This window comes from Salvelinus sp. IW2-2015, unplaced genomic scaffold (genome assembly GCF_002910315.2).
Source record: "Salvelinus sp. IW2-2015 unplaced genomic scaffold, ASM291031v2 Un_scaffold1658, whole genome shotgun sequence".
In the NCBI taxonomy this organism is placed as follows: domain Eukaryota; kingdom Metazoa; phylum Chordata; class Actinopteri; order Salmoniformes; family Salmonidae; genus Salvelinus; species Salvelinus sp. IW2-2015.
The window spans coordinates 210,732-221,841 of record NW_019943066.1 but is presented as its reverse complement, the minus strand read 5'-3'; the positions used below and the strand labels follow the sequence as shown (position 1 = coordinate 221,841).

Here is an 11,110-nt window from a genome sequence, read left to right as displayed (position 1 = left end):
TAAAACAAACAGAAGAGAGAAGCCCCATTAAAAACACTTAGAATGTATTTTTGCCACCCTAGGGCCATGCACTACTCATGAAGCATATTTTATATAAAATACTGTCAAATACCGTCATACTGTCAAAAATATAATATATTTTGTCCACAGCGCCAGCTCTACATCCATGTCAGGGCAGCTAGAACCACACACTGTCGACTAACCAATCAGATTCTTTACAGAAAAAAATTGCCTGGCTTCACAACACTCAAACTGTTATCAATTGCTAACAGATTACCAACAAATCTGTAACAGAAATACTGCAACTGAAATTGGCTACAATGGGAAATCATAGTAGTCACAAACCAGTAGGGTCACCTGCTACTGTCTCCTTCCACTGGTACAGTTCAATCAAACTTCAATCAAAAATAATGTTCTGCATTTTCATCAGTTTCTGCATTTCCTTCACTCATTTGTTGTTATTTCCACACTGTGCCACATTTGTTTTGTCTTTGTATGCCTCTATTTTGTGAAAGTCACTTTTTCTTTCCTAGTACCGTATATATTAAATTGATTCAATGTCCGTTCCTTTCGCCACAAGGGGCATTGTGCAGATTTCTAGAGTGCTTTTGTTACCCACACTGCCTCACAGGCAAGATTTGTGGCAAAAAAGTACATTTGCACATCTTTGGCTCCAGCGCTGCCTCACAAGCACTATTCATTGAAAAAAGCACAAATGCGCACCAGAAGCTCTTGCTAGGAAATTAGCAGTTCTCAGCTGTTCGCAGTCTCTTACTGACGGTAAGAACGGGCGATTCCCTTATTTTTTTTAGTTACATCACTCAGTTATTACATTTCAATTACATTTAACAAACCAAATACCATTATGTAAGCTAAGGTAAAGTAAAAATGCAAACCGGACTGTGCATCAATACCTGAATATAGTAAAATACGGTTTACTGCCCAGCCCTACAAGGATGTGCCCTAACAGTGTGGCTGGTGTGAGATTTTAAATGTGTGTATGATCTAACACCTATTCTCTCTCTCTCTCTCTCTCTCATTTATATATATATAGGTGCCCTGACGGTAGGCCTGGTGCGGCAGTGCCAGACCATCCACGGTCGGGACCGCACCTGTATCCCCCCGCGGCTTCCCCCCGAGTGGGTCACCACGCTCTTCTTCATCATCCTGGGTATCATCTCCCTCACGGTGACCTGTGGCCTGCTGGTGGCATCCCACTGGCGCCGCGAGGCCACCAAATACGCCCGCTGGATTGCCTTCACTGGGAGTAAGTGACTCTAGTGACCGAAACAACCCTACCTTAATGACAGTCGAGTGTACATTGACCAATCAAAGCCAAGCTCAACCAACTGAGTGTAGCTTTACTGATACACGTTACTCAGGGGACACACTGCACTTGACCACTAAATAGTGGTACTTGGTCAKTCAAACGTAAAAAAATGCACCCTCTCTATCACCCTGTTAAGTAGCTTGACCAAACAAGCTYTAGGCCTAGGTACAGAGGTCCCARTCTCTCACTCCTCTCTCTCCAATCTCGCTCCCCTCTTTCATGACATCATTTCCTTGGAATAACACTCCCCTCAACACCAGTGCATCCGTCTACGAGCAGATATACCCTCTCTCCTACACAGAGGAGGTGTAGAGTAGAAGAGAGTAAGTTGAGGAGAGAAGAGGAAAGGGGGAGGCGAGGGAGGGGCTGTGAAAATATTGGTTTAGCTTTGCATTCATGCCCAGAATTTCAGTGGTGAAGCTAGTTCAGGTAAACCAATGGAACCAATGTGTGTGATTTGCGTCTTTTGTGGGCGGTGTGTGTGTGCGTGCATACTTGTATTCTGTATGTGTCTTCTATCCTCCATGCCTCTAGATCATCCCTCTCCCTGCAGCTCTTCCACTGAGAAGGCATTCTATGTACCTGTGTGGGCTCATAGAGTGCCACTCAATCGCTTCTTTTTGTCTTTCAACACTCATCCCCCTCTTTTTAGACAGGAATTCAGAGAGACACTTCTAACTCAATACCAACCCAACATTCACAGCCCTGCTGAGCTGGGCTGTTTCGTAAGGCTGTGTAGGTGTTCATATTCTGATTGTTGTTTAGCAAAGAGAAGAGACACAGACCCCCCCTCTCACTCACTCACACACGTAGAGGCAGAGTTTTACTAGCACACAGACACATTTGATTGAATTGGGCATCACAGTCGTTATATGTTAGTCGTATTTAGAGAATAAGAATGATTATATTCTATGGTGTATTTACCCAATAATCACCCAATAATCAATTTCCTCCAACCCCTCTAAAAAGAAGCGTTGTCAATGTGTTCCTTGCAAATCTGTGTCACGTGCTAAATGTGATTTTATTGAGTAATTTTTTGACAATCACACCGCTCTGAGCCAAGTGATGAGGTTGCCCTGGCAACAGGGAGATATAGTCACAATCATCCAGGGTTCTTTGGCTGTATCAGTCCTCAGTGATAATCTCTCTCTTCTCTCCCTCTTGTGCTTCACACTATCGCTTTTCTCCCACTCTCTCGTCACTGCAGTGAAGACTACCATTGTTGGTCTTTCAGACAAAGAGATGCATTTTAAAGAACAGGGAAAGGGGAAACTTAGTCAGTTGCACAAGTGAATGCATTCAACCGAAATGTGTCTTCCGTATTAATCCAAACCCTCTGAATCAGAGAGGTGAGGGGGCCTGCCTTAATCGACGTCCATGTCATCGCGCGCCCAGGGAGCAGGTGGTGTTGCGGGGGTTAACTGCCTCGCTCAAGGGCAGAACGGCAGATTTTTCCACCTTGCCGGCTCAAGGATTCAAACCATCAACCTTTCGATACTGGCCCAATGCTCTTAAACGCTAGGCTACCTGCCGCCAGAAAGAAAGAGATTGAGAGAGAAGGAACGGGAGAATGTTTGTAGGTAGGGGTTAGAGATTGAGATGTGTGAAGGGGAGACTACAGAATGACACTGAGCTACACTGGACCAGGAAGAGTGAGAGAGAGATGAAGAGAAAATGAGAGTGGATGAGAGACTGGAGAGTAGAAAAGCATCACTTGTAACCTGAGAGCCAGCTATGGGAGAAGGAAAGGGGAGGAGGACAGAGGGTTCTAAAGGGGGTGGAAAGTAAGAGGGCCTTGAGTATTTCCCTGACAGTGCTAGCACTGCACCTACAGGGTTGCTGCTGCTGCTGTGTAATGGGCAGGCTGGGCTTTCTCCTTTCAGGAAAGAGGAGAGGGTAGAGTGAGGAGAAGTGGTAGACTAAAAGGGGATTAAAAGAGAGTAGAGTTAAAGTGAGGAGAGAGTGAGTATGTGAGAGAGTGAGGGGGCTGGGGGTTGGATAAGGGGCATCTGTGATTGGTGCTCTGTGTTACAGAATGAAAGGTGCAGGGAGAGGGGTAGCTAGTAGGGGGCTAACAGGTGATGATTGCTGCTGGGGAAAGGAAGCTTCCAGTAGGCGTAGCTGGCCCAGGGCCACGCCACCTGAAAGGGCCCCTTTGTACAGCCAGCACAGCCCCCCTTCTGTCCCCTGTACACTACAGTCTTTACACTAGGCCCTAGCCAGGCCCCCTTCTGTCCCCTGTGCACTACAGTCTTTACACTAGGCCCCAGCCAGGCCCCCTTCTGTCCCCTGTACACTACACTCTTTACACTAGGCCCTAGCCAAACACTACTATGTCCTAGCAAACCCCGCTGTCTGACTTCGCTGTACAGTACACCCCAGGTACAGTGAGGTACAGTATTCTACAGGCACTAGTCTAAGGATCAGTAACATATCAGCTAAGGTAGTTGAAAAAACACTGAGGTTCTGGCTTGCGGTGGGTAAACACATGGCCGCGGCAGTGAGGACAGACGTAAATATTAGCCGTGTTTGCCCAGTCCGGGGGGTTAGCCAGACAACATCTCCCGCTAGTTGGCAGCACAGACAGGACACATTCAGCCAGCCAGCCTGCCTGCTAGTGTAGAAGAAGCCATAGAGAGCCAGCGCATCATCTGAGCTGTTTAGCTAGGCTAAATCAGTCCCTTTCTGAGGGGGAAAAAGCCTGTGTGGGTTTGGGCTGGAGGACATGATGAGTAGCTGTAGTGTTGTGGAAGCATATGAGGAGTTATTGCCCCAGGCCTCTTTTGATTTCCATCTACGTGCGTTTAGAAAATCAGCCCTATGATTGAAGCTTTAGTTGGGCCCTCAGTGTGAAGGAAGAAAGTATCAACTGTTAAGCCTTTGATTGTGTGTCTGGCAAAGCAACGTGATTTGATTTAGTCTGTTTCCAGTTCGTCTGTTCAGTGGTAATTCACAGGAATCAGAGAATTATCTTGTTTGACTTTCGATGACAGTTGCACTTATAGACCCAGCTAACACTTCCCTAAACGTTCTCCTTTGTTATTTGACATACAGTGTCAGAAAGTATTCACACCCTTTGACATTTTACCGATTTTGTTGTATTACTGCCTGACTTTAAAATTGATTCAATTGAGATTTTTTTTGTCACTTGCCTTTTCTTTGTACCTCATAATGTCAAAGTAGAATTCTCTTTTCTTTTTTTTATCATCATAATCATTATACATTTTTAAAGCTGAAATGTCTTGAGTCAGTAAGTTTTTATTTATTTTTTATTTATTTAACCTTATTTAACCAGGTAGGCAAATGAGAACACGTCTCATTTACAATTGCGCCTGGCCAAGATAAAGCAAAGCAGTTCGACACATACAACAACACATAGTTACACATGGAGTAAAACAAACATATAGTCAATATACAGTGAAAAAAAAAAATAAGTCTATATACAATTGAGCAAGTGAGGTGAGATAAGGGAGGTGAAGATTTCAACCCCTTTGTTATGGCAAGCCTAACTAAGTTCAGTAGTAACATTTGCTTAAAACAGTCACATAATAAGTTGCATGGACTCACTCTGTGTGCAATAATAGTGCTTAACATGGTTTTTGAATGCTACCTCATCTCTGTACCTGGACAAGCAGTGAATTTCTGACACAGATTCAACCAGTGGATTTTCCAATGCCTCGAAAAGAAGGGCACCTATTGGTAGATTGGTCAAAATAAAATAAAAAGCAGACATTGAATATCCCTTTGAGTATGGTGAATTATTAAATACACTTTGGATGGTGTATCAACACACCCAGTCACTACAAAATACAGCGCCCTTCCTAACTCTGTTGCCGGAGAGGAGGGAAACCACTCAGGGATTTCACCATGAGGCAATGGTGATTTTTAAACAGTTTGTTTTCTCCTATCACACTCTGAGGATGGATCAACAAAATGTAGTTACTCCACAATACTAACCTAATTTACAGAGTGAAAAAAAAGGAAGCCTGTACAGAATACATATTCCTGTTTGCAACAAGGTATAAAGTAATACTGCAAAAAATGTGGCAAAGAATAATCACTTTTGTCCGAAATACAAAGTGTTATGTTTGGGGCAAATCCAAAACAACACTTCACTGAGTATTACTCCCCATATCTTCAAGCATATCATGGCTGCATCATGTTATGTTGTGCTTGTAAGGATTGGGAGTTTTTCAGGATAAAAAAAAAAACTAAAGAGAGCTAAGCACAGGCAAAATCCTAGAAGAAAACCTGGTTCAGTCTGCTTTCCACCAGACACTGGGAGATTATCACCTTTCAGCAGGACAATAACCTAAAACACAAGGCCAAATCTACACTGGAGTTACTTACCAAGAAGACAGTGAATGTTCCTGAGTGGCCGAGTTACAGTTTTGACTTATCTGCTTGAAAATCTATGGCAAGACCTGAAAATGGTTGTCTAGCAATGATCAACAACCAATTTTACAGAGCTTGAAGAATTTGGGGTAAATGTTGCTCAATCCATGTGATAATCTCACATTATCACACATGATAAGACTTACCCAGAAAGACTCACAGCTGTAATTGGTGCTAAAGGTGATTCTAATATGTATTGATTGATTCAGGTGGTTGAATACTTACCTAATCAGAATATATTAGTGTTTTATTTTCCAGAATCTTTTACAATTGTTAGATTTTTCCCCCACTGACATTAGATTTGTGTGTAGATCGTCCTGGGAACTAAACAATATCTTCAAATAAATATTCTGAGAGCCCCAAAATAAAACAAACATGAGGAGTTTCATGATGCTAATTAACAATGGCTTTTTAATTAACTGGTCCAACCAAGAGGCTAATCACTTGGATTAAGACCGATAACTACCCTAATGATTTTACTCCTGACCTTGTCCCTGTGCCCAGTCACTGCTTACACACACACACTGAACAACACACACAAACCGTATTGTGCCCCATCAGACTGGTGTGTCACTCCTCTTTGTGGGGGCCAGAGCATAGACTTATTATCAGTGTTATATCACTTCTCTCAGCAGGAAGTCTAACACACTAATTGGTGTCTTGAAATGGATGCCAAGTGCTGTTCTCTCAGAAATATATATTATCCCTCTCGAGTGGCACAGCGGTCTGTGTTTTGCCGTGTCACTACAGCCTTTGGTTCGAATCCCAGGCTGTGTCACAACCGGCTGTGACCGGAGTCCCAGCCCAGTATCGTCCAGGTTTGGGAGGGTTTTGCCAGGGGGCTTACTTGCTCATCCGCTCTAGTGACTTCTTGTGCGGGCTGCAGGCACTTCGGTCGTCAGTTGAACGGTGTTTCCTCCGAAACATTGTGCGGCACATTGGTTAAACGAGCGGGTGTTAAGGAGCGCAGTTTGGCGGGTCATGTTTAGAAGGACGCGTGACTCTCCCGAGCCCGTTGGGGATTGCAGCCATGAGACAAGATCGTAATCACGAAATGGGAAAAAAGGGGGCAAAAGTTTGGACACACCTACTCATTCCAGAATTTTTCTGAATTTCTACTATTTTCTACATTATAGAATAATAGCGAAGACATCAAAACTATGAAATAACGCATATGGAATCATGTAGTAACCCAAAAAGTGTTAAACAAATTGAAATATATTTTATTTGAGATTCTTCAAAGTAGCCACCCTTTGCCTTGATGACAGCTTTGCACACTCTTGGCATTCTCTCAACCAGCTTCATGAAGTAGTCACCTGGAATGCATTTCAATTAACAGGTGTGCCTTGTTAAAAGTTAATTTGTGGACTTTCTTTCTTTCTTTCTTAATGCGTTTGAGCCAATCCGTTGTGTTGTGACAAGGTAGGGATGGTACACAGAAGATAGCCCTATTTGGTAAAAGACCAAGTCCATATTATGGCAAGAACAGCTCAAATAACCAAAGAGAAACATGAAGGTCAGTCAATCCGGGAAATGTAAAGAATTTTGAAAGTTTCTTCAAGTGAGTGCAGTCGCAAAAACCATCAAGCGCTATGATGAAACTAATGAGGACCGCCACAGGAAAGGAGTTACCTCTGTTGCAGAGGATACGTTCGTTAGATTTAACTGCACCTCAGATTGCAGCCCAAATAAAGTAAGTTCAAGTAACAGACACATCTCAACATCCATGTTCAGAGGAGACTGAGTGAATCAGGTCTTCATTGTCGAATTGCTGCAAAGAAACCACTACTAATGGACACCAATAAGAAGAAGAGACTTGCTTGGGCCAAGAAACACGAGCAATGGACATTAGACCTGTGGAAATCTGTCCTTTGGTCTGATGAGTCCACATTTGAGATTTTTGGTTCCAATCGCTGTGTCTTTGTGTGGCTCCCACCGTGAAGCATGGAGGAGGTGTGGGGGTGCTTTGCTGGTGATACTGTCAGTGATTTATTTAGAATTCGAGGTACACTTAAGCAGCATGTCTACCACAGCATTCTACAACGATATGCCATCCCATCTGGTTTGCACTTAGTGGGACTATTATTTGTTTTTCAACAGGACAATGACCCAACACACCTCCAGGCTGTGTAAGGGATATTTGATCAAGAAGGAGAGTGATGGAGTGCTGCATCAGAAGACCTGGCCTCCACAATCACCCGACCTCAACCCAATTGAGATGGTTTGGGATGAGTTTGACCGCAAAGTGAAGGAAAAGCAGCCAACATACAGTATGTGTGAACTCCTTCAAGACTGTTGGGAAAGCATTCCAGGTGAAGCTGGTTGAGAGAATGTAAAATGTGCAAACTGTCATCAAGGCAAAGGTGGCAACTTCGAAGAATCTAAATCTTTGTCACGATCCCCCGTACTGCTGCTCATTCCGTGCACCAGTTCCGGAGGTCTACGTCACCGTCCTCTAGGCGTTACTGAACTGTCTCATTATGCCACCTGTTCCCCCTGATTAGTAATGTAATATGTTGCCTCTGTCACCATTGTCTTGGTCGGTTACTGTTCCCATGTCCGTTGGTCTTGTGAGTACCTGTGCTTTGTGTTTCGACTTTCGTGCTGCGTGTATTGTGCACTTGTTATTACGGGTCTCGTCCTGTGTATTGTTATTACAGTCTCGTCCCGTGTATTTATTAGAGGTTTAACCTCCCTCTTTGTTTGGGTACATCCCTGTGTTTTTGGGGGGCTTCTTCCCTGTGCCTTTTCATGCATGTTGTATTTTTTGTGGAGTACTAAAACCCCCTATTATGTATTCCTGCGCCTGTCTCCAATCATTTATACAACGTGGCAATCTTAAATATATTTTGATTTCATTAACACTTTTTTGGTGACTACATGATTCCATATGTTTATTTCACAGATTTGATGTCTTCACTATTATTCTACAATGTAGAAAATAGTAAAAAATAGAAAAAACCTTGAACGAGTAGGTGTCCAAACTTTTGACTGGTACTGTTATATTTATTTTTACTTGTTGTTTTTTTAATCTAATGATACTTGTTGTTTTTTCGACACAGAGAGGATGCCTGGGAACATGTCTGCAGTCTCTCTCCTATAGCTCCTGGTATGTGATGGGGTGGCCCTTCTATGCTGCTGATAGGGAGAGAACACGGATACTCTACCATGTAGGAGAGAGGAGAGCAGAAGTTATTTCACGGCAGACCACCGCATGTCCACTGATAGTTAGCCTAAGTGATTAAGTTACAGTATATCGAATTAGCTTTAAAAGTCATCTTTTAAAGTAATTCAACTCTATATTTATACTACCTTTGAGTACGTTTTATAGAGTATGTGTAAATCCTTGGCTCTGCCGTTCAGATTAGTAACACTGCTTCAGATGGACAGATTCACTCAAAGCCCACAGAATCTATGTTGTTGCGTACATGTTGTGGTGTTTCAGTGTGTGTGTGTCTCTTGATCAGGTCCTGAGTCCTCTACCTGCTGCCCTGACTGTCTGAAGAGAGAGAGATCTCCCTGGTCTCGGCTCCCTCTAGCTGAGTGGATTATAAAATTTGCCTCAGTTTGTTACACGCCAACTCACTTTTCTCTCTCTCGCTCTCCTACTCTCTCTCTCACACACACACAGTCTTGTGTAACTAACCTTGTGGGGACACACAATTCAGTTCCATCCAAAGTCCTATTTTCCCTACCATAATTAACCTTAACCCTAAAACCCCTAGAAATGAGCATTTTACCTTGTGGGGACTGTCCGCAGTTGTTCAAATTTTCTTGGGATTATTATTCTTGTGGGGACTTCTGGTCCCAGTAGTATAGTTAAACACGTCACCACACACACACTTTCTCTTTCTCCTCTCTCCATTCCCCCTCTCCATCCATTCCTCCATCTCTCTCTCTCCCTCTGATCATTGATCTGCTTGGAAGCCCACTGAAAACCCATTATCCTATGCCGAAGAGCTCCGTCTGCCTGTTGTTTTTGGAGCTCTTCTAAAAGCCTGCATGTCTGGTTGTGTGTTCGTGACCTTGGTACAATCACGCTGGTAGACTGGAGTGTGTCTCCTTCACAGCTAAGTCTATTATGTAAAAGGGTTGAGGCGTGATGTGTCTGGGGCCTGGACGAGTGTTTTGGTTCTGTATGTGTGTGACGTTGTGCGTAGTATGTAGGCCTACTGAGGACGAGTGATGATTCAGTCATTAAATTCATCAATAATTAGTCAGTCACTCAATCAATTAACAAATCAAGTCAATCTTTATATCCCAGAGGGAGATTTGGTTGACAAGCATCCAATCCATCCCAGGTTTCATCCTAATTGAAAGCAGAGCTGTCTCCAGTGTAGCAAACACCACAGGAAATAGTAAACAATTCCAACATGTCTAACATTATCTCTCTCTCTCCCCCTCAGTGATCCTGTTCTGTATGGCGGCGCTCATCTTCCCCATCGTTTCTACATCAACGAGTGGGTGGCCAGCCATACAAGCTGGCCAACAACACGGTGGTGGGCTCCTCCTACGTCCTCTTTGTCCTCTCCATCTTCTTCACCATAGTGGGACTGCGTTCGCAGGCAAGGGGTGCTGCCCGGCTGACTGCGGCTACCGCTCTGCACCTGGACTTTCAGCTGGGGCGAGGAAAAACATACACAGGAGATAAATCAAATGGAGGAAAGAAAAATGGACGACTAAAAAGAAAAACACTGGCCAGAAAGCAGGGATGGGATGTCTCTGACGGACGGTGTGACGATATGCAGCTGGGACGGTTAACGCGGAATAACAAACTAACTGAGATGAATAGACATGGACGAATATGGATGCTGTGAACTGACTCAGGCTTTTTCCCTCTCTGCCTTTGCTTATTTAAAACATGTTATTTTTACATTGTGTTGTTGCACTTTGGAGAGCGATGTGGAGGACACACGTCCACTCCATGGGGGGGTGGAAGAGGGGTGGGGGGTTGGAACGACCGCCGTCCTTTCCCCAAACCCCCTGCTGTTGCCACGGCGACAGGAACTATGACGTCACACCTCAGAGGATCTCCACTCACCCTTCCTGCCCAGCGAGAAAACAAACCGTTGTCATCTCAACTGTTCCTGTTGCTATTTTGGCTTCTTACACTATTTCAGTTGTTTGGTTTCTTCCATTTAGGGTTTTTTGAGGTTGTTGCTTTCTCCTTCCCCCCTTTTCACTGAGGTGGTTTAGGTGGTTTGGGCCAACGAACTCTGGAGAGCTGTAAGGGTATATTAAGAGCTGCTGATGGGGTCATTGTCTCTCTGCCCCCCATGTGTGGCCTGGACAAGAGTCACTTCAGCCATGGTTAGGCAGTAACTAGGGAGGGAGCTATTTGGGGTAGAGGGGGAAGGTTGGTTGAGATGACATCCTAGGTGGCAT

At 44.0% G+C, this 11,110-nt stretch overlaps 1 protein-coding gene across 1 annotated transcript; it reads left to right on the top strand.

The window, feature by feature from the left end:
• Positions 1–1,054: 1,054 nt before the first annotated feature.
• On the top strand, positions 1,055–10,425 carry LOC112071602 (uncharacterized protein C16orf52 homolog B-like; the record flags this gene model as incomplete). The annotated part of the gene is made up of 2 exons (XM_070439451.1): positions 1,055–1,267; positions 10,132–10,425. Coding segments are annotated over 2 exons (458 nt in total), but the record flags the coding sequence as incomplete, so codon positions are not given.
• Between the last annotated feature and the right edge of the window lie 685 nt (positions 10,426–11,110).